The sequence below is a fragment of the Miniopterus schreibersii genome (genome assembly GCF_964146895.1).
Source record: "Miniopterus schreibersii genome assembly, chromosome: 3".
Classification (NCBI taxonomy): domain Eukaryota; kingdom Metazoa; phylum Chordata; class Mammalia; order Chiroptera; family Miniopteridae; genus Miniopterus; species Miniopterus schreibersii.
The window spans coordinates 88,742,577-88,763,949 of record NC_138103.1 but is presented as its reverse complement, the minus strand read 5'-3'; the positions used below and the strand labels follow the sequence as shown (position 1 = coordinate 88,763,949).

Here is a 21,373-nt window from a genome sequence, read left to right as displayed (position 1 = left end):
ATCTAGGGACCCCGTATCGTTTCCTCATTCTCTTCATTATATGGCTTTCTCGGGTCTAAATCCTTTGCTCAGACTCACGTACGAATACGCTATCAGAGCAAATTTTGAAATCAGTACAAATTTACAAAATGAATAAATTTATTTTAATAACATGCATTTGAATGACGATGCGATCTTACAGAACCTAAACCAGAATGTAGAGTTTAAGAACAAAGACGTAGCCACAGTTGAATTTATGTTTTTTTTATATTAGTAATACAAATACCAGAAAGTCTATTTGCAAAAGGATGTTTATATAACTTACAATATTTTCAAAGCTTTTTTTTTTTGGTGTTGAAACATTAAGAAAAAAAAAGAAAAATAGAACTCATTCTTACCCAAAATTTTTCAAGAGAACTGTTTTTGTCTGCACATTTTAAAGCACAGCTCAAATGGCTATGGACACTGTAAAAGTTTAACACTTTTCCTTTGACCTATCTGTTGACTGAAATGAACTTTTAAATATAAAAACGTGGACATTGAAATCAGATGCTGTACCCAAATGAGTGAGAATAGTTTAAAACAGATCAGCATCTGAATGAAAATAATACATATTATTTATAAGAATATATATTTTATAAAATTAATAAAAACTATGTATTTAAAATACATTTTTAAGTATACATATTATTAAAGAGTTACATATAATGTAATATTTATGTAATTTAATATATATAACATATTTATTCATTTTGAATAATTTCTAAATCTACAAGACAAGGTCTATCTTCCATTAATTATTGGATTCCCCTTTGAAATACACTGACTTACAGTATCACAATGATAATTTCTCTTCTCATTTTTCCTCACCTTTGTGTCATTTATATATATCCTATTTCATACTATGCTGGTGAATTATACATGTGTTGAATTTCAAAAGGAATTAACAGAAGTTCAAAACTTTTCTTTAAGGTTTCAAATACAGAATGTCCTCCAAAAATGTATATACACTTTAGATAACTCAACTGATGCTTCTTTCTTTTGAGATTTAACCCAGTGGAGTTAATAATGGCAGCCCAAGTGTGTATACATTTTTGCGGGACACCCTGTAGATAGTGTCTTAGAACAAGGCATTCGTCTGCGAATGTGAAAGGATAACCAGTGACTCTCCCCGGCATTTGGATGAGTGACTTTGCGTAACTCATTGAAAGTCGGGGTGTTACAATGAGAGAAGGGCACCATGCGTGAGGAAGCTGTCCTGGTCTGCCAGAACTCTCCTCTCCTTTCAAATGGAAAGGCCCCATGTTTTCTCAGTTTCTTCACCTTATCTCGACTGAATTCAGGTCCTTGGTTTCTATCTTCAGGATATTTGGAAACTTTATGATTTGGTACTGATGAGAAAATTTACTATAATTACAGTTACGAAAAATGAAACAATAAGTGCACTTAAGGTTTGTGTATTTTATTCTATGAAAATTGTATCTCCAAGAGCATATCAAAGAAGTAAATAGGTACAAATGTTCAGAATAGTCATATTTATGCATGCTGATGCATTTGGGGGTGTTCTGATCTCTGCAGTGTTATAAGAAATAAGATGGATTGACAGAAAGCTGAAATGAGGGTGGATATGTGATCTATCTATGTGACAAGTCAAGTAGATTAAAAGGTGAATGGTGGAGTCTTTGGGATATACAGGTGTTCGCCACATATTTTTCAAACTTTGGTTTTAAAATGTTTATAATCAAAAAGTCGGTGTAATAAAAACAAACAGCAAAAAAAGAACAATATATTTTTTTGTTTTACTTTTCTGATAAAAAATTGTACTGCAAGTATGGCGTTTTACCCTAGAACCATCCTTTCATGGTTTTCATTTTCTCTCCCCCCCTTCCCCCCCCAGCTCCATTCTGACTTAGATAAGGGAGAGGGCACCGTTAAATACACCCTCTCAGGAGACGGCGCGGGCTCCGTTTTTACCATCGATGAAACTACAGGGGACATTCATGCAATAAGGAGCCTGGATAGAGAAGAAAAACCTTTCTACACGCTTCGTGCTCAGGCTGTGGACATAGAAACCAGGAAGCCCCTGGAGCCGGAATCAGAATTCATCATCAAAGTGCAAGATATTAATGATAACGAGCCCAAGTTTCTGGATGGACCATATGTGGCAAGTGTCCCAGAAATGTCTCCTGTGGGTGAGTAGGTGCTACAAGGCCTTTTCATGTTTATTTTCTGCAAGTCAATGTAAACATCTTATTTGTAACCCATAAGGTTATGCTTCCGCTATAGAGGATATGATTACTTTCATTAATTTTTTTCAATTTTCTTTCTTTTTAATTGTTCCTTTGTCGTCATTCTAAATATATAGATTCATAAATATTGAGGATATATAACATCCTTCACTTTTTTCCAATCTTTACATTGCCCTGAGCTCTCAGAATTCCTTTGTACTTTCAGTGCAACACTCACTTTGCGCTGAAATTGTCATTACAATTCCAGATACCTCCATAGCTGGAGGGAGCCACCACACTTACCGACACCAGATAGTAATACTTGGCTGAAAGTAAATTATCCAAAGCATGTATTACATCTGAGTCTGAAGGTGGTTCCGAAAGGGGTGTGTTGCATTCTTTGTGGATCTCTCCTTCAATAGAGATTCCAGAGAATGAAATTGTTTTCTTTGTGGCTATAGGTCACCATAGTAGCTAAGCCTTCATACCAGGAAACAAATATGATTATGAAGTCATTATTAGAATAATTTTACAATTAGGCTATACAGTAGTATCATCTTCCTTCTTTATGACTAATAATAATATAAAATCACATTTCAATAACAACCTAAATTTACAAAGTCCTATAATATATATTTTAAGGTTGATGAGTTAAGTTTTCCAGGTTTAATGACAATTTTTAATTATAACGTTTATTCCTCGGTCACCATTGCCAATCCCTTAATTTATTTCAAAGTAAATTTTAGTTTCTAGCTCATTTGTAAGATAAAGCAACTCATCACTTCCAGGTAACAACTTGAAACTCCTATGTGAGACATTGCTAGTATCTCCTACATCCCTCAGAGGGCGTCTGCTGCCCTTCCAACGGTCGTTGACGCATGAGGAGAGTCAGGAGTGTCACACTCAGTACCCTGAGGGCAGAAGCAGGTTACTGCCTATAGGAGCTGTCACATGGATTGATCATAAATGCACTTGAAATTGTGCCTGTGACCTTCTTGGCCATTCAAAGACCATTTTCTTTCCTTGACCTGAGAAATTAGCTCAGAGTAGTTCATTTAGGTTTGAAATTTGTGTGTGTGTACTCAAGGCTGCACATCTGTTACTCAGGTTCTGCTACATTTTCCAGCTGCCTCTTTTATGTGTTGCTATGGTTGCTAGAGATTTAGAAACACAATTGGAAGATGCCTTATTAGAAAAGTAGACCCTGAAATGAGGAAAAGCGATTTTTTAAAATCGTGCTTTGATTTTACAGGGGGAGAAAAATGAAGATAATATTTTGAGGAAAAAGGTGGCTTTTAAGGAGACAATGCTCTTTAGTAATAAATGGTTTAACTTGCTGCTGACTTCATGAAAATTGGAGATATTTACATGAATTCATGACCCTCAGTGACGTTTTATTACCCAAAGAGCATCCTTAAAGCAAACACACACTCCCCTCTCCAGTATTAAAAAATTCTCTTACAAACAATTGTTCTGTGTTGTGCCAGTTAGGATAAAAGATAGCTGCAGAGTCTGAGCCCTTAAATAAGGAGTTCACCCTTAGTGTTTAGAAGAGGGGAATAAATCTGGAAAATCAGGCAAGTAGTAGGTGATGGAGAGAACAAAATAGTTTTTGCATGCTATTGGGTTGAGACATGGTTTGCTGTACTACTGTGAGGTATCAGAGAGATCTATAGAAGAATATACTGCATCTACATAATATACTCTTTCTGAATAGATACTAAAATGTATAAATACCACGTACAAATTAAATACTATAAATTGAATATCTAGCAGACACTAATTTTACCATTCCTGACAATCCTGCCTATACCCATATAACCAAAAGCAAAGGAGACCCAGTTAGATTTGTGGTGTTTTTTGTTTTAGCTTTTACATGGCCAATCTAAAGCTAACCAAAGCCAACAGTTCATCCAGGCATCATATTGATGTTCCCAGAGCTCCTGAACTCCAGTCCCTGGCATACCCTTCTTACCATAGAGAAATGCTTCACTGCTCTAATCACTTTGTCTAACAAATATTTTTTTTTTCTCTATTTTTTTTAACTCACACCTCATCTAGGCAATTTCTGCCTATGTATAATTTTCTTTAGAATATAAAAATAATTTTTGGTCAAGATCAGATGCAGCTTACCATGTTATATTGGGCAGTACATTGTTGTTTCAGCAAATCCCTCTCTCAGTTTTATATATCTGTATTCGAGGTATTCTCTAGGAAATAGCTGTTCTTTCCCAATAATTGAGAATGTTCCTACTTCATTTTCAATAAAAGAGAAGAATTGAGCAGTGTAAAAATACGTATAGTAAAATAGCTTATTTTGTAATATGAAATACCAAGAAATACTGGAATATTGAAACAAAGTTTATCATGCAAATGTCTATTTAGCAATAATGGAGTGTACATCTGAAAATATGGTGAACAATTAAACCTAGAATGAAGATTAACTAAAGTGAAAATTATAAAGAACATAACTGTACAAAGGGCAGACGTTGGTGAACGGGATAGGTAAAGATTTCAGAGGAGATCAATATTTAAGACCTGTAAAACTGTGGAATATATTTAGTTCCTGAAAGCTGCAGAAAATTCTGGTGAATCTATGAATTGTTTAAGAGAAAGGTCATTTTGTTACTAACTTGTGCGACATCCAATATGCCATGAAATAATATTCATAGTTAAAGTGCTTTTACTCTGACCTAAGGAAATGACTTAATGATCCAGAGGTTCTCCAACTCAGTCACTCCTTGGAGAGGAATCTGGTCGTTATGAATGTGGCCTTAATTCTCTAAGATCACTAGAGTAACAATGAATTACACTAATGCGCCCTCTCCAGATCTGCTAATTATGCATCAGTAGGGTGTGTAGTTTAAGTTACCTTTCCTAGAGCGCTGACAAGTTAACGTCTTCAAATCCGTATTTATACTTGTGTTATCTTACTCAGCCTGAGCTACCCTGTTTTGAGGCAGCTGATTGGGTCATTGGTACCCAGGTCTCTATGACACGTTTTATAGATGTCAATTCTGAATTATAATTTATGTAGTAAGACCTACCATTTTCTGAGCAATAGTTGGAGGCCAGAAAATCGAACTATAGATTTCCATTCACTGTTCTACTTAATCATTACAAAAAGCTCATGCAGTGTTGTTTACTGTTTGATCTTTATTTTTATATGAAAGCTTAACTCCTGTATATCAGAAAGTAAGTGTGACTCCAAAGCTCTTTAGAATGTACAATTAGTTATACCTTTTATTTTGGGGATAGTGATTTTTAAAATGTCTTTGGGGGCCTTAAATTTAGTTTACGATATCAGATGAGCTAGCTGGTCCTTCCTTTAGATATTACCACTTCTTTAAATTATCCCTTGCTTTCCGGCCAAAAACTATGTTTGGGACTTGTCTTGCACTTTTCCTGCCCAGCCCTGGAATATGCTAGAAACTCTCTTATATGAAGATTAATATTCAGAAGCCAAAATCTGGTTTCTATGTGTATTCTTTGCTATTGGAGTGTCATTGAATCCAGTCCCTTTCAATAGGCACAGCTAAAGAATATATTTAATCGTATATACATACAGAATATTTGTGTGTCCTTTTACATATATGGAAAACAATTATTTCATTCTAATACCGCCAACTCCAATCTAACACCATCATTTATTCCAGTTTTCCTTAAACCTTTTTATAATTTATAACTCTGTTTTCTGAGAGTGAGAATTCTGGCTCTTTTTATCTTGAATGTATTTTCTCTTTTGATTAAGCCCCTGTTTATAACCAACCTTTCACTGTCACCAACCCTTCAATCCCCTTGCCGATGCCCTGATGACTCCATTCGAGCTTTGATCATCTGAACTGGCTGTTTCCACTGTTTTCTCTCTCTCGCTGTGGAGGTTTTGCTCACCTCACTAGTGCTCTGAATCCCCAAGCACAGATACCTTCCTCGCAGCAACAGATCTCTGACACCCATTGCAGTGCTTCCAAGAGGATGCCTGCCTCAGTCTGCTCCGGCTCCAGCACCTTGCTCTGGCCTGTTGCAGCTGCAGCCCAACGCTTCCATTCCCGTATCTCTGTCAGCACAAAGGCCTGCCTCTCCCCACCCCTAGTTGGTCTGAAGACTGAATTATTCTAGATCAGCAAAGAGGAAGGAGTTCTCTGATTCGTAAAGGGACTTGGAGTGTTCCTAGAGTCAACTGTCTCTGGATTGTATGTTCACATGTTTAAAAAGTGTTTAAATCAGGGGTCCTTCATTCAGTTTTCCCTTCTTAATTTGTTGAGCTGTCCAATGTTCTATTTTTTGTGTGAGAGGCCAAAGATGACCTAGGAAATGTCTCATAAGGCCCAAGTCCACAGAAATACTGGTTTTTCAGGCTGGAAAGTATTTTTTATTATTATCAGGAAACTAGCGGTGAAAAGGCCTAAGATACAGCGGTCCAAGTTAATTATCTAATCTTTTTTTTTTTTTCATATAGTTGTTCCCTCTGACATGAGCTCAAATTTACTACTGTTTTTTTCTGCAAACTGTACCAAACCTATTTAAAAACCTAACAGACTTTCTATTCCAATTTAAAGTTTCTTTGGTGCAGAGTACTGTTTTACCTTCATGTATGGAGACAAACTGTTGATTTGTAAAAAAACACCAATTATCAGGTGATGCTTCTGCTTGGGAATCTGCTGACTCACTGGAACACCCCTGATGAAAGTGAGCCAGGCCTGCTGGTCCATCCCGGGTCAGCAGCTATGTGGCCACAGCTCACAGCGTGGCAGGACTGTTTTCAGGGCCATAGCATGTCATGATTGCGTGTTCAGGGAGCATTTCATTCCTTGGTTTGATTCCTATGATTTTATTAGCAGTACAATTGCAAAGGTAATGGTATTGACAGTTTTTTTATGGCTGCGAGAGAAGTGTATGAATTGTTTTTGTAGCAGCACAGTGTGTCCCCAAACATAAACCATGCTGCATTGATAGTTGCTTTAGCAGCCGCTGATCAGCAGTAAATGTTAAAAATTAACAAGAAGTTTATTTTTTTCCCCTAACAGCCAAATGACTCTGAGCATTAAATATATGTCAGCAGGAGTTGCTTTTTGGCCACTGAGTACTTCAAAACATTAAACATATTTTCAAAGTATTACTCTTTCCCCAGCCTCCAAGTGGCTGTAAACATTAAATATGTTTTGTAAAAACTGCTTTGCCAGCTACCGGCTGGATAGCCGTGAACATCATTTTTCCTTAAGGTTGTCTTCCAGCTGAGGGACTGTTTTTCCTTATTTGCTCTGTTCTGGTGAGTGTCTGTATACAAAAGCAGGCAGAAGCCTACCTTGGCCCCATTTTCTCTTGCTTTATGGTAAGTGATCTTGGGAGAGCAGTTGCACCTACATAAACCCCGCTGGCAGGAGGGGTTCTCTGAGGTTCACTTGTTTGTACTGGACACTCCAACGTGGGTGTCAGCTACATTTTCCAAAAACAATTTTTGCTTCTCCTCTCCACCCTGCAATGCGTTGAGGCATGAAGATGGGTGTAAACGAAGCTTAGTATTAAAGGAAATAACTTCAAGCAGCCAGACACTGATGGATGACACCCATCCATCAAGGTGCAAATATTCCATCAGTGAACAGACTCAAAGACAGACAAGACGGCAGGACTGCTAAGTCAATGAGATCTTTAACCCAAACACAATGAAGGACTTGGAATCTGTGTCTGGAAATAACTCAATGTAACAAGTGCGGGTAATTCAAGTTCAGAACAGTGAAGAGCGTGTCACTATGTAAAAATCTATCCAGAAATTAACCTAGGAAATCTGTTTATTTTAACCAAATTCACAATAAAAACCAAGTGTGGCACCTGAGTCAATTGAAATAGTGAATTATTGTCCTAGGCATAGTAATTCATCATCAAGCCGCGTAGTTACTCAGTGAAGCTTTGATTTCTACGGGATCCTATTGTTTTCCAAATCATATAATACTGTATTTTGCCAAATGTATTATTCTAGATATATGTTTAACATATTCATATGGGATGCCTATTATCTACTAGACACTTTTAGGTACTGGGGTTAGAACAGTGAGAAAAACTGACCACACCCCGTCCTCAGAAAGCATTCATTCTAACAGTCTAATGCAGGAGAGAAAACTGCTCCGCGGGCTAAACCTAGCGCATCACCTGTTTTTACTGGCATATAGCCTCACACTCATTCATTTATGAATGGTCTGTGCCCGCTGTCACAGTGCCAGAGTTGGCTGCAGAGACCATGTGGCGCCCAAGATTGAAGTGGGTGCTGTCAGTCTTTAGAGGAAAATGTGCTGAGACATGAGGTGGTGGATTGAGTATCAGAGAGGAGGTTAAGAGAAGGTCCACATTTTAAATACATGAAGAAAAAAAGTGTTTACTCTAGAAAATACCTCCAGGAAGAAAGAGAAGAGAGGGAGGGAGGGAGGGAGGGAGGGAGGGAGGGAGGGAAGGAAGGAAGGAAGGAAGGAAGGAAGGAAGGAAGGAAGGAAGGAAGGAAGGAAGGAAGGAAGGAAGGAAGCCAGGAACAGAGATAAAATGAAGACTGGAAGCAAGTCTCCACTTAGCCCATGCTGAAAGGAATAGTTTGACTTTATTAAAACCCCTTAAGCACTGTATTAAGTACTAATAGTGTGTGATAAAATATTTATTTCCCTGCAAAAATAATAATTCTTCCAGTTATGTAACCATATTTTTTAAAAAAATTAAAAGTGTATGTTTAAAACAAAATCCAAGAAGGCCAAAAGAGGGTAACCTTCACATTGGGTTGAAACATTCTTACCGCCAATGATTTTTCAGGACTCATAGTTCTTTCATCTCACTGAGATTCGTACAAGTGGTGAAAGAAAATCTGAAAAGTTACTGAAAACAAATTGAATAACAACAGCCAGTGTTAAGAAGCACTACCCAATAACTGTTCCAGGACATTTCTTCAGGAAGTAAAGCTAGGTGAATTTATCAAGATGGGCACTGTTTTCATTTCTGACCAAGATACTGAAACTTGAAAATAAGACAATCGGAAGGTATGATTTTATGAATAATTAACAAAAAAGAATATAAACGTGTGGTACAATTTGTTTAATTGTTCACAGCTCTGGAAAGAAAAAGAAATCAATTAAACTCATTCATGTTAATTTTGGCTGTAAGAAAAATATTGTAATAGGCTAATTTCATGAAATGCTTTGATGGTAAGAAAGTGCCAAAATATCATTAGCTACAGCACATTTAAATTAGACAAGAAAGAAATTCATGACAGCCTGAATATCCAAAGGTTTTGTTTCATGCCCTTTTCTTCTCTTTTTGCCTATGTTTAATCAAGTTTATGCTGTTTAACATTGGAATGATTTATACTAAAAACAGTGTTATCACAAGAATTTAGTAGAAACTTTATTATGAGGAGAAAACACACTTCCATTTTCCCAAATCTTTTAAAAAATATAATTCACATTTCTGAAAGAATTTATCATCTTTATAGAAATAATTTTTGTAATTAATATTAAGTGCCTGTTTAACTAAAGGCCTCAGTTAGAAGCAGTTCGTTCATATAATTATGTTTATATTTGTGTTGTCAAATATGTTCATTTATTATTTAAACTGAGTTGCATTTTATTATTCTCATTTTTGCCTGATTAGTCGAAATGGATATTCTAGAATTATTCAAGTTCATATAAATGTTTACTACCTAAATTTTTTATCCCTGATTCTTTAAAAGAATAAGCTGGTACATAGTTAAACTAACAAAGAATTCTAAACATCAGAATATAAAAGAGATTATAAATAATTCATTTTCTAAGAGATCTTAGCTCTGTACAAAATGTTGCATAAATATAATATATAGAAATTCTATTTTATATTTTTTAAAATATTATTTGTGTGTCACCTGAACCATAAAAGAGCCCCACACCCAACTGCCAAGAATGTTGTCTTCATATGTTAATTTCCAATGATAGAAGTAGGTTTAGAGTTTCTAAACTTGAGACCTTAGAATTAAATTGTTGAGGGTATTTTTACTACAGTAATAAGATTATTAGTTGGTAAATAGAAGAAGAAAGAAGCCTTTAAAAATTATTTTGGGGGGTCCATATGTTTATTTCTCATGCGGGTAATTTTTGGAAAGATATAAAGGAAAGATTAGTACAAATGAGAAGAGCAAGGCTAAAAAAATGTTTGCAGAACACTGATAACAAAATGAAAAAGGGTGTCCTAGTTCTAGAAAGGCAGAACATTATAGGGAAAACAGAGTAGACCCTGGAGTACCCAAGATTAATTGATTTTATTTTAGTAACATTTTGGAACCTCTATTTTATGTGAAAGAGATTGGCATTTGATTAAGACAATATTAGCTCCATTAATTTCCACCTGACTGACTATAGGCAAGTGATTTGACACATATGAGTACCGATTTTCTCACTTGTGAAATGGGGATACTCAAGGTTGTGTATGAATTAAAGAACTTAATGTGGAACAATCTCACATAACACCTAAAAATAATCATAGCTGAAGAATTAGTGCTCTCAACCATCCTGTCTGCCAATAAAGTTCTTGGATATGAATGTCACAAGGGAACACACTGTATAATCTCTCTGCTCAACAACATGAATGGCATTGTTGTCTGCTGGGGCAAGTACTCATCCCAAACAAATAAAACCATGTCACTCACACAGCTTTCCTCTGTCTCTTTATCAAGTCCTGCTATTCCCTTGCTTGCATTTAGTACAGGATACACTCTGCTCACAACCATAATCAAATAGTACTTTGAGAATAAAAGCTACTGAGACCAGCTAGACATCGATCCAATTAATAACTGATCACTTCCTCGTTCAGAACATCAGTTGTTTATCCAGGAGCAAAATCTCTCTTGTTTTACAATAGAAAAGCAGACAGATGCTCTGATTGGTTTAAGCAACACATGGGTTTCAGAATGTACTCTCACTTCGGAATTTTCATTTCTAATTGGTGTCCATTTGCTTATAACTTTTTTCATGTCTTTGAGAGACATCATGTTGTGATTTTTATCAAGCTTCCAAGAAACAAAGCTTCTGTAATGCCTATTTTTTATTCCTAAATTTAATAAACATAATATTAAAATTCTCCTTACAAATGTTAAATCTGCATATTCCAAACCATAAGAGAATTAGTATAATGAAAGATGTACATATAATTATAATAAATAATATAAATAATAAAGAAAATAATGCTTTAAAAAAGCATAATTACACTATAGTGAAATACTGTTCTCTTTGTTTTTCCAACATATTATTGTCTCAACTCCCAAAAGTGTTCGTTTTGACAACAAATTATGTAATTCCTCCACTTCTATTTTTTCATTACTATATAAAAATCATCAATTCACACAGTTCCTCAAATTTCTTGTACTCTCTTTAAGTCATTAGCATTCTTTATGCTGCTAAACACAGCATGAAACAATCCAGTCAAAGAATATTTGAAGCATCAAATTAGAGCAGAGATGTGGAGGTCAGTTTTCCAGTGATGGAAAACAAGGAAGTCTACTACCATGATAGAAGGAGCACTAAACTGGCAGTCAGGAGAAATGCATAAGTGTGTTTATTTTTTTTATAACACTTTATTAAATTTATTGGTGTGACAATGTTTAATATGAACATATGGGTTTCAGGTGTGGGTTTCTGTGTTACAAGATCTGTATATTGCACTGTGTGCCCATCACCCAAAGTCATATCTTCTCTCATCGCCATATATTAAGATCCCCTTCACCCCACAACCCCCCACCCTCTTCCCTCTGGCAACCATCACACTGTTGTTTGTGTCCATGAGTTCCAGTTTTGTATCCCACATATGAGTGGAATCATATGGTTCTTAGCTTTTTCTGACTGATTTATTTCACTTAGCATGATATTCTCAAGGTCCATCCATGTTGTTGCAAATGGCAGTAGTTCATCCTTTCTCACGGCTAAGTAGTATTCCATCCTGTACATGTCCCACATCTTCTTTACCCAGCCTCCATCACAGGACACTTTGATTGTCTCCATGTCTTGGCCTCCATGAATAATGGTGCAGTGAACATAGGGGTGCATGTATCTTAGCGAATACATGTTTTCGACTTTTTCAGGTAGATACCCGGGAGGGGGGAGGGATTGCTGGGTTGTATAGTAGCTCTACCCTTAATTTTTGGAGTGTATGTGTTTAGAATAATGTTACATGTGTTTCTTATCTCAACTACTAATATAATTAAAGTGCTTTGTTCAGTTTTCTCCTTTGGAAGAAGATAGGGTTGGACTAGATAATCTATAAAATCCCATTAAAATCTAATTCTGAGATTGTATACAGACATATCTATTGCTACAGATATGTACGCTATTCTGCATGAAAATATGGATGTGGGCCCTAGCTTAAACTTCTATGCTTTCTGATGAACTCCTTTTTTAGGGCTGCATTTATGGCTGTGTGACCTGTGCATTTGCACGGGGTCCTGTGCTAGAGGGCCCCACACTTGGTTAAATCTCTGCTGTCACCATCATGAAGTTTTCATCTTTTATGTACAATGGGCCCCATATTTTAATTTTGCAACATCCTGTTTGCCATCTTAGGTAACATATCAACAGGTTCTAGGAACCAGGATGTGGACATTTGGGGGAGCCATTATTTTGTCTTCCACAATATGCATTCTTCAGTTTCCATATTTAAAAATAAAATACTCTTCTAAACAGCAAAGAAGCTAGATTAGGAGATGCAATTGGCTGCATCAGTGTCTACATTCAAACATGAGGATGGTTCCGTTGTTCATCCTGATTCAACGTGGAGAGACTTTCCACCTAATGCTCTTTCTCCTAAAGGCCTTGTCAGTTAATTTCTGTGTTACTGCAAAATCAAAACACACCAATCAATTTGTCAAGTATATAGTATAAATGTTTTGGCACAAAGAGTTCTTTGAATTCAACTACATCTAAGCACACAATCACTAATACAAGCTCATTTAGTGGGACAGACTTTGGATCAATTTTCTTAATGGGCATGGCCATTCACATTTCTCAAATTTGGTTTTAAGCATAAATTGACAAATTATTCATAATTTGAAACATTTGAGCTCAAAAAATTTTCATATAACGATTTTACTGATTTAAGTATGCATGTTGGTTAAATGACTCCATTATCTTAATGTCTATCCTTTCATAAATGTTGAGAAAATTGCCAAGTAAGGTGTATTTCCTTTTGATGTTTAGATAATTAGGTTATTTCACATTTTTCTCTCAGAGATTATGTTGCTATCCTAAAGCTTGCCTTTGGCTGGAGGCAGGTGCCTGCAAAATTTTACCTACAAATAGTCATAGAAAGATATTGCAAATTAGTGCAGCTTCTGGTAACTAAAATGACCTGCAGCTAGCTTGCAGGCAGCAGTGAATATTAAAATAGGTGTATGAAAGTTCACCTCAGAACTTCAATCCCTTTTGAAATGAAGGGAAAATTTATAACTGGCAAGTGTGACTCTCTCATGAGCATAATAGTTTCAAGAACAAACATAGGCTTAAAGATGATTTACAGAAAATTCTGGAATTTTTCATGTAATCTCAGGTGAATGATTTTTTAAAAATAAGTGTGAAGGATAGTGAGAGAGAGAGAGAGATGGAGAGGGAAAGATTGACCAAACATATATATAAAGTTTTCTGTGACCATTACATTTGGATTACCTAGTAATGTGGTTAACTTTATACTACATAAAGTAACTGCATATAATCAGATTTCCATAAGTCACTTTCTAAAGAAGAATGGATTTGATTGAATACTAAACCAGTTTCTTACAGCTTATTTATCTGAGGGGTTGTGTGCCTGTGGAGGTGATGGTGAGTTTCTATAACTCAACCAATTTTTGAAACAGCTGTAAACTTCACAAGTGACATAAACTGGCCAAGAGTTTTGTGTGTGCGTGTCTGGGTAGAAACTAACAGAGCATATCCAAAGGAGAAGTAAAGATTTGTAAGTCATTGGAATTAATATTTGAATAGGTATTTATGTTGTCAGAGTTAAAAGCACAAATTCAATTTTTAATCTTTTCCATTTTGTCTTAAATATAGCTACTTATGCCCATTACTATTTCTACAACTCCCTCCTTTTGTACATTTTGGTAATCAAGATGCATTACTTGTGATTAATTCTGAAATAATTCCTGTAATCTAAAACTAATTTTCATGATGAATGCAAATGATTTATTTTAATAAGAAAAAATAAGAAGGCAATAAACTTAAGTATTTCATTGAATGAAAGAAATTAGAAAAAATCATGTTAGCCTCATTAAAATACATATCTTGCCAAAGGTTCTGTTAAGCCCTAAACAAATATTTGTTTTTATTAACTCATTGGTATTGTAAAAATATGATTGTTATATAATCTTGAAGAGATTCAAAGCTTCCGAATATATGGAATTCAAAGTGCAGCTAATTTGTCCTACTCTTTATGTACTACCTAGTCAAAGTCTTCTCTATAATTTTATATTTTTACAGAAGATATATCACATATATATATATATAAATTATCATTGTAGTACAACTTTTATTAAGGCATGCATATATTTATTTGATGTTCTTTTTTACCGTTTTCAGTACATATGCAGCTAACTCATATTTTAGAGGGCTGCATATTTTTCTATAACAGGCACATACTGAAACTGATTTACCCATCTCCTTATTAAAGGGGAATTAAGTTGATTCCAGGTTTTGTTATTATAAAGAGGGTTTCTGTGAATAGGTTTCAACCTACATCTTTGTGCAGTGTAAGAATAAAAGAAATTGCGTATGTACCGAGAAGTGTAATAGTGAGATTAGAATGTATATACATTTTCCATTAGGTAGATATTTCAAAATGGCCCAGACTTTTTCTAAGAATTTTTACTCAATCACTTGCTCTCCTTCCAAACCTGGTAGAAGAAGAGAAGGAAAATGAGAAAGAAAAGAAAGGAAAGAAGGATTCTACTTCTTGAGATCTTGAAAATGGACTTATGAGAAGAAATAGAATGAGGCTCAGAGGGGAAAAAACTATAATTAGAGGAAAAATATGGTTACCAATAACTAAAGTCTGCCTTGTCAAATTTTGAACCAATATTTTTCTGCTTATGAAACGCTTCCCATTTTCTAGAGTCAAATCCCCTTTAGCATCCCATCTTTATGGCCTGACCCTCAGGACATCCCTTATTCTATCCTATTTCTCTGTTGTGCACCGGTAACATCACACAGTTCTCAGCACTCACCCGAGCTCTGGGAACCCCTCCCTCCCCATCTTGCTGCTGTGGCTCTTCCCTAGGCTGTGTTAACCCTGCTTGGCTATGCTTTTAACTTCTTTCCCTAAAATGATTTACTCCATTCACACACCAGTTGATTGCCATAATTTCTTTTTTTGAAAGATTTGATTATTACTTTATGAATCTGTCACCTTGCAATACTGACATCATCAGAAATAGGGACAATCCACTCATATTCAAATTTCAGTAGCAGGAAATAATTACCAAAACATCATCACTGGCCCTCAATATAAAACCTCATAATTTCTAATTACTCTATTTAAGTGTATACTCTTTGCTAAGATTTCCCTGTTATCAACATAAAGCAGATTTTAGCTGTCTCACTTTTCCTCTCGCATTCCTCTGCAATTAGCATACGTCTCCTACAGGACTCAACAGACTTTGCAGATATTTTAGTTTAAATAATTGGATCCTTTATGCTTCTTAAAGGGCATGAGCTTTATACTTTATTCATCTTTGTTTGCTTATACACAGCATATTGACTGAGACAAAGTATATATTTAATATATGTCTATTAAATAAATAAGTAGATAAATGAAATATAGATGAACGAATGAATAGATGAATGAAAGCGTCTAGGAAGTGGAAGACAGACTTATGATTGTTGAAACATTTTCCCTCAATTAACTGAGAAATATGAGAAAAAAGTTCAAGAGGAAAATGTTACATTTTTATTTACCAAAAAAATATATATTTTACCAAGAATCATTTTTCCCTGCTCTCCCCTTTCAGATTTGTGAAGTTTTAAAGTTTGCCTATGTCTGCAACACCATGACTGAATGGATAAATGTTTTAATAACACATATTTTAATATAGAAATATATAGGAAATAAAAACAAATATATCAAATTAGCCCATGATCCCAACACTTTAATTTTTTTAAACTTAGCACAATAAATGGTAAACCATCCAAACATGATTAGAAGAGTTAGAAGAGGCCAAAGAGAAGAAAAGGAGTGGACACAGAGAAAGGAATGAAAGGGGAAGAGGGAAGGGCGGGGGAGAAAGGAAGGGAAAGCTTCTGCTCTTTCCCACGAGCCCCCCTGAAAGCACATGTACTCAGACTGCTGCGTGCCCTTGTGGGCATACACGTGTGTGTGTGTGTGTGTGTATCATTTTTTAATTTTTAACAGAAGCTTGTTTTATGCATTAACATTGTATCTTAGACAGATTTCCATATCAGTTTAGCTTCCTTGCTCTTTCAAAAATCTATATATTCCACTGGGAGGCTATAGCATGATCTAGTTGAATAGTCCTCTGCAGATGGACACTTTCTTCCCGTTTTCTTTCTATGCTTTTATATACAGTAGATTAGAATTTTTTAAATTATTTTTATTTTATAAAAAATAATTTTGTGGTTACTTGGAACTTATTTTATAATAATTATCCTATTATTTAGCTTTTATATCAGTCTATTGTTATAAAAAGAATATGCATAATGTTGCACAGAAAGGATGCTTAATAAATATTCTGAAACAAATGAGTGAACTGAATGGTTACGTCCGCCCTCCAGATAAAGTGACTGAGACTCAGCTAATTTTAGGGATTGTCCTCATATTCAAGAAGATATTGAGTAGTGAAAGCAGGGGTAGAATTTGTGACTTTGGACTCGTTATTTGCTAACCATTCTTGCTATCCTGAGAATCTGTGAATTTAACTGTGTAGGTTAGGTGTATCTTAATTACCTGCCCAAAGAAAGTGATATTGGGTGATATTTGACAAAAGTATTTTCATATCCATCAACCTCATGCATCAATTCTGTCTAAATATACAGCAACTCTGAATAGCACTGTTCTTAAATATGAGGTAACTTTTCAAGAAGCAACCTAGCCCGGCCGGGCGTGGCTCAGCGGTTGAGCGTCGACCTAGGATCCAGGCGATCAGGGTTCGATTCCCGGTCAGGGCACAGGCCCGGGTTGCGGGCTGCAGCTGATCACTGACTCTCTCATCGTTGATGTTTCTATCCCTCCCTCTCCCTCTCCTTTCCTCTCTCTGAAATCAATAAAGATATATTTAAAAAAAAAAAAAAAGAAGCAACCTACATTCAAGTAACCACTATACAGCAATAACCTGTATTGTTAATAATGTGTATTATTATTGAAATAATTATTAAAAATTTTTATATGATAGAAATCATTTCCCCCCACCGTGATTGGTGGATTACAGAGATCATTTTAACCCCTTATTCCTCTGCCAAATGGGTGATAATCTTTATGAGATACGACTATCATGTCATTTTTATTAAAATGTTTCTGAAAAAAGTCATTCCCTAATATGACACACTCTTCTGAAATGTACCTATTGAAGTTGCCTACTTTGGGCACCCCCAGAGTATAAGAAATTACTCTAACGGGTTTGGGGTTTTGCATCACATGGAAAAACTCTTGGGTTTTTCTCTTCCTGTTCAAAAACAATTTGAGACTTTGCCAGTGACTTGAGTACTCTGAAGAGACGCCGATAAAGGAGCATTTTAAAATTAGCAGATGACAAAGGAAGGAAAGCCAGCAGTTTTGCGCAGGGAAAAGCTTTACAGGGTCTTCTGTGTCCCTCCGTAGTGTCCCTGGAGTTTCGCAGATGGAGTCTGTTCATGCGAAGCCAGCGGAATGCACAGCTAGCAGGCCTTCGGTTCATCCTGCTCGGAGGGAGATGGGTAGTGGCAGATTTTTTCTCCCGTCATATCTAAAAGGGAAAAAGGAAGTGGCATCGCTGAGGGATGAGGGGACAGAGGGGATGGGGTTCCTTTTCATCCGGTGATTGGACTGACCCCAGCGCCCTTTGCTGTGACTCACGGAAGCACTTTGCTAATTCAAAAAGGATCTCCAAGGACGAGATGCTAATGGTCTCCAGCACTTGCTCCTGGCCTCAGACAGTTTTGATTGGAAAAAAAGAGAGTCCTAGTAGCAAACAAAGGAAGAGAGAGGGAAATTGCTGTAGGAGGAACTGAGTTAAATTCAAAAAAAGAGCACACCCACTTCCTTTACGAATAAAATAAACATATTAGTTTTAGGATCAGATGTGGGATCACCCTTGCTAAACGTATCTTGACGTTATGACAAGTACATGGATGATGCCAGCCATATATTAACTTATCTCACTTATAATTTGAAGGTTTAAGAAAGAATTCATGATAGTTGCACTCAAAGCCATATAGTAATTCTGTATTTCTAAAATGTGGGGTAGTATGCCTTGTGCCTTTAAAATCGTCTATTTTTTATTCCTCGCATTTCCTAAGCATAACGTGTTCAACAAATGTCGTTGATCAACCTTATGTCCCTCAAGGACAGACACAGAAGAAAGATGACAATGTTAATGCTTTGGAGGAAAAGGTTTTTCTATATGTAACTGCTTTCCTAAATGTGAGCAGCAGATGTAGAATTACGAAGAATCTGCAGTTCATAAGCCTCTGCTGCAGAGGAAGCTGTTGCTTTGCTGAAGGATATTTGACTATCAAAACACTCCTGACGTGCTTTCCCCCCCACTGCTATTCCTGCTCCACGCACTCACTTTCCTGCCTGCTTTTGGGTTGTTAGAGGCTCAGGAAAATTGGATAAAATTAACAAATGAACATACCACACACAACTTCACGCTTGTCACCATACCATCTTGAAATGCCACATTGTTTCTCTGAATGGCTTTTGTGCCAAGTCACAGAAAGGCTACCTTGACTTTGGGGCTTGTCCATAGGTAGTTCCAGGTAACTTAAAGTAACCCATGTTGCTCTAAAACTTTAAATATCTTTTGATGGATCTAAAATATCTGACCTTAGAGGCAAGTCACTTTAAGTCAGTCAAAATCCTTCTATTTATTATAAATGATAAGATTTTACATGTCCGTGAACATTGGTTAGATTTTGCTATTCACTGATGTAATCCGAGTGCCTAAAACAGTGCTTGGGCATTGTTGGTCTCAATAAATATGTGTTGAATGAATGGACGAATGAGTGAGTGAATGAAAGTCTCGTACAACAATTTGAACGTTTTGCAGTCAATGTAAGATATATGTATAAATAATTATGTGTTTTAAATAATATATATCATAATATTGCTAAAAGAGAAATGACAGTGTAAAATGAATAGACCACTTACTTCTTGCAAAATGTGGTGGGGATATTTCCCTTAATTTCATCACTGGAAGCATCAATGGTGGTGGTAGATGTAGAAATATTTCTTTCCTTAAATATTTGAGGGGAAGTAATTTTGAAGCCTTAACGTTAACTCTGACCAACCCTGACAATGAGAATGTTTGTCAATGCTTGATCCTCATGTGACAAGCTTATAATGATCTTTAGATAGCAAGTAAAACACTAATTAAAATTTTAGTGCATCCAGATGATTCCTCAGAGACAGTGTTGACTTATAGATTTAATAAATTATGTATTTATCACTGTTTTTCTGTGAATCAAGGCCATCTACCGTTGCTTTTTCAAAGAGAGTAGTGGCATCTACTGGTGGCAATAAATACTGCAAAAGATTGAGGATGGCGCTTGGAAGCTGAGGGTTAATTGGATAAAACTGACAATTTTTCTAAGCGAAGCTAAGAAAAATTTGCATAAAGAAGAGGGAAAGTAGTCAACTTATGAAATAATGGCACATCTTAGGTGTAATTGAAGCATTAACATGTTTGTATTTGTGTGTAATGTTTCTATTTTAGACTACCCACATCTGGCTCCCATAAGGCAGCACCTTTACTCCGCAGTTGGCAGAAGTACAGTTTCTCCTGCTGAAGTTCTAATACTTGTTCCCTCCTTCACACACCAGGCCCCCTCTTTAGGTCTTCCCTCCTATAAAATTTCTCAGGTGTGGGTCAGCGATCCTTCTGAGCCCCAAGCTCCCCAGTATATTAGCTGAGACTTCTCAAGCTTGCCAAAGTTCTTCATGTGTCACTTGAGCACCATGGGGAGAGAGAGAAATGCTGGATTGTCTCTAACCTGGCTGTGCAGTGGAGTCACCTGGGAGCCTTAAAAACTGCCGACGCCAGGGTTCCACTCCCAGCAGTCAGGATGTAACGTTTCAGGTACAGCCGAGCATTTTTGATGATGATTCTGTGTAGTAAATGTTGACAAAGCTGCTCTGAAGTCACCCTTTCTACTGACACCCCCAAGAATGTTTTGTCCTTAGATAGCCTGGAGGGCAGCTAATGGTCCACTTGCGGCAGACTGGTTTTGGATCACCCTCTGGGACAATATTATTTTCAGATCTTTACAAATATGAAGAGTTTGACACCTTTTATTTTCAGTGTTGGGACTTCAAAAAAAAACTCCCAGAAAGCCGGAATTCCACTTAAAATCCTGTTGTGTGTTTGTTGAAGTGGCCTTACTGGATGCAGAGCTGATGGATAGATATGAGCTGTTGAAGTCCCAAAAACAAAAATAAATGAGGCTGCTTAACAATTTTCCAGTCCATTTCCTTTCCTGTGTATTATTTAGTTTTCACTCAAAAACTAAATGTGTCTCTGGTTCTAAATATATGTTCACCTTACCTAATATTTACTAGGATCAGAAAGTGTTAAAACTGACCCTCTCAAAGTCACAGCTGCTTCTTAATTTTCTCCTGGAACACCCAGCAACTGGTAACTTTATTTATATATATTTGGAAACCGTCTTTCTTGCTTTTCTTCTTTAAGATGAGAGATTTACAAAAACTGCCCAAACTAATTTCTCTTTGTAAGTCTCAGTTTTGTTAGGCAATGGATTTTGTGATTGGGGTTTTAAGTAGTTTAATCCACGTAATATAACCATCATATGCCAAACTGGCTTAATCTAACCAGGGAAGCTATAAACTTTTTCAGGTGAAAAACAAGAAAAAAGATTTTCGAGTCTGATTTCAGCTTGAAAACAAAGTACAATATGAATGCACTACACATGAACATTGGCATTTGAATAGTTACATTCAAATAGTTATATAGA

General features: G+C 36.1%; 1 protein-coding gene across 1 annotated transcript in view; it reads left to right on the top strand.

Annotated features, from left to right (window-relative positions):
- Positions 1–21,373, top strand: part of CDH12 (cadherin 12) — a 661,533-nt gene that overhangs the window by 544,454 nt on the left and 95,706 nt on the right. Inside the window, exon 6 of the mRNA XM_081131650.1 lies at positions 1,877–2,171. Within this exon, the coding sequence (XP_080987776.1) occupies positions 1,877–2,171 (295 nt within the window). The remainder of the gene's footprint in view (positions 1–1,876; positions 2,172–21,373) is intronic.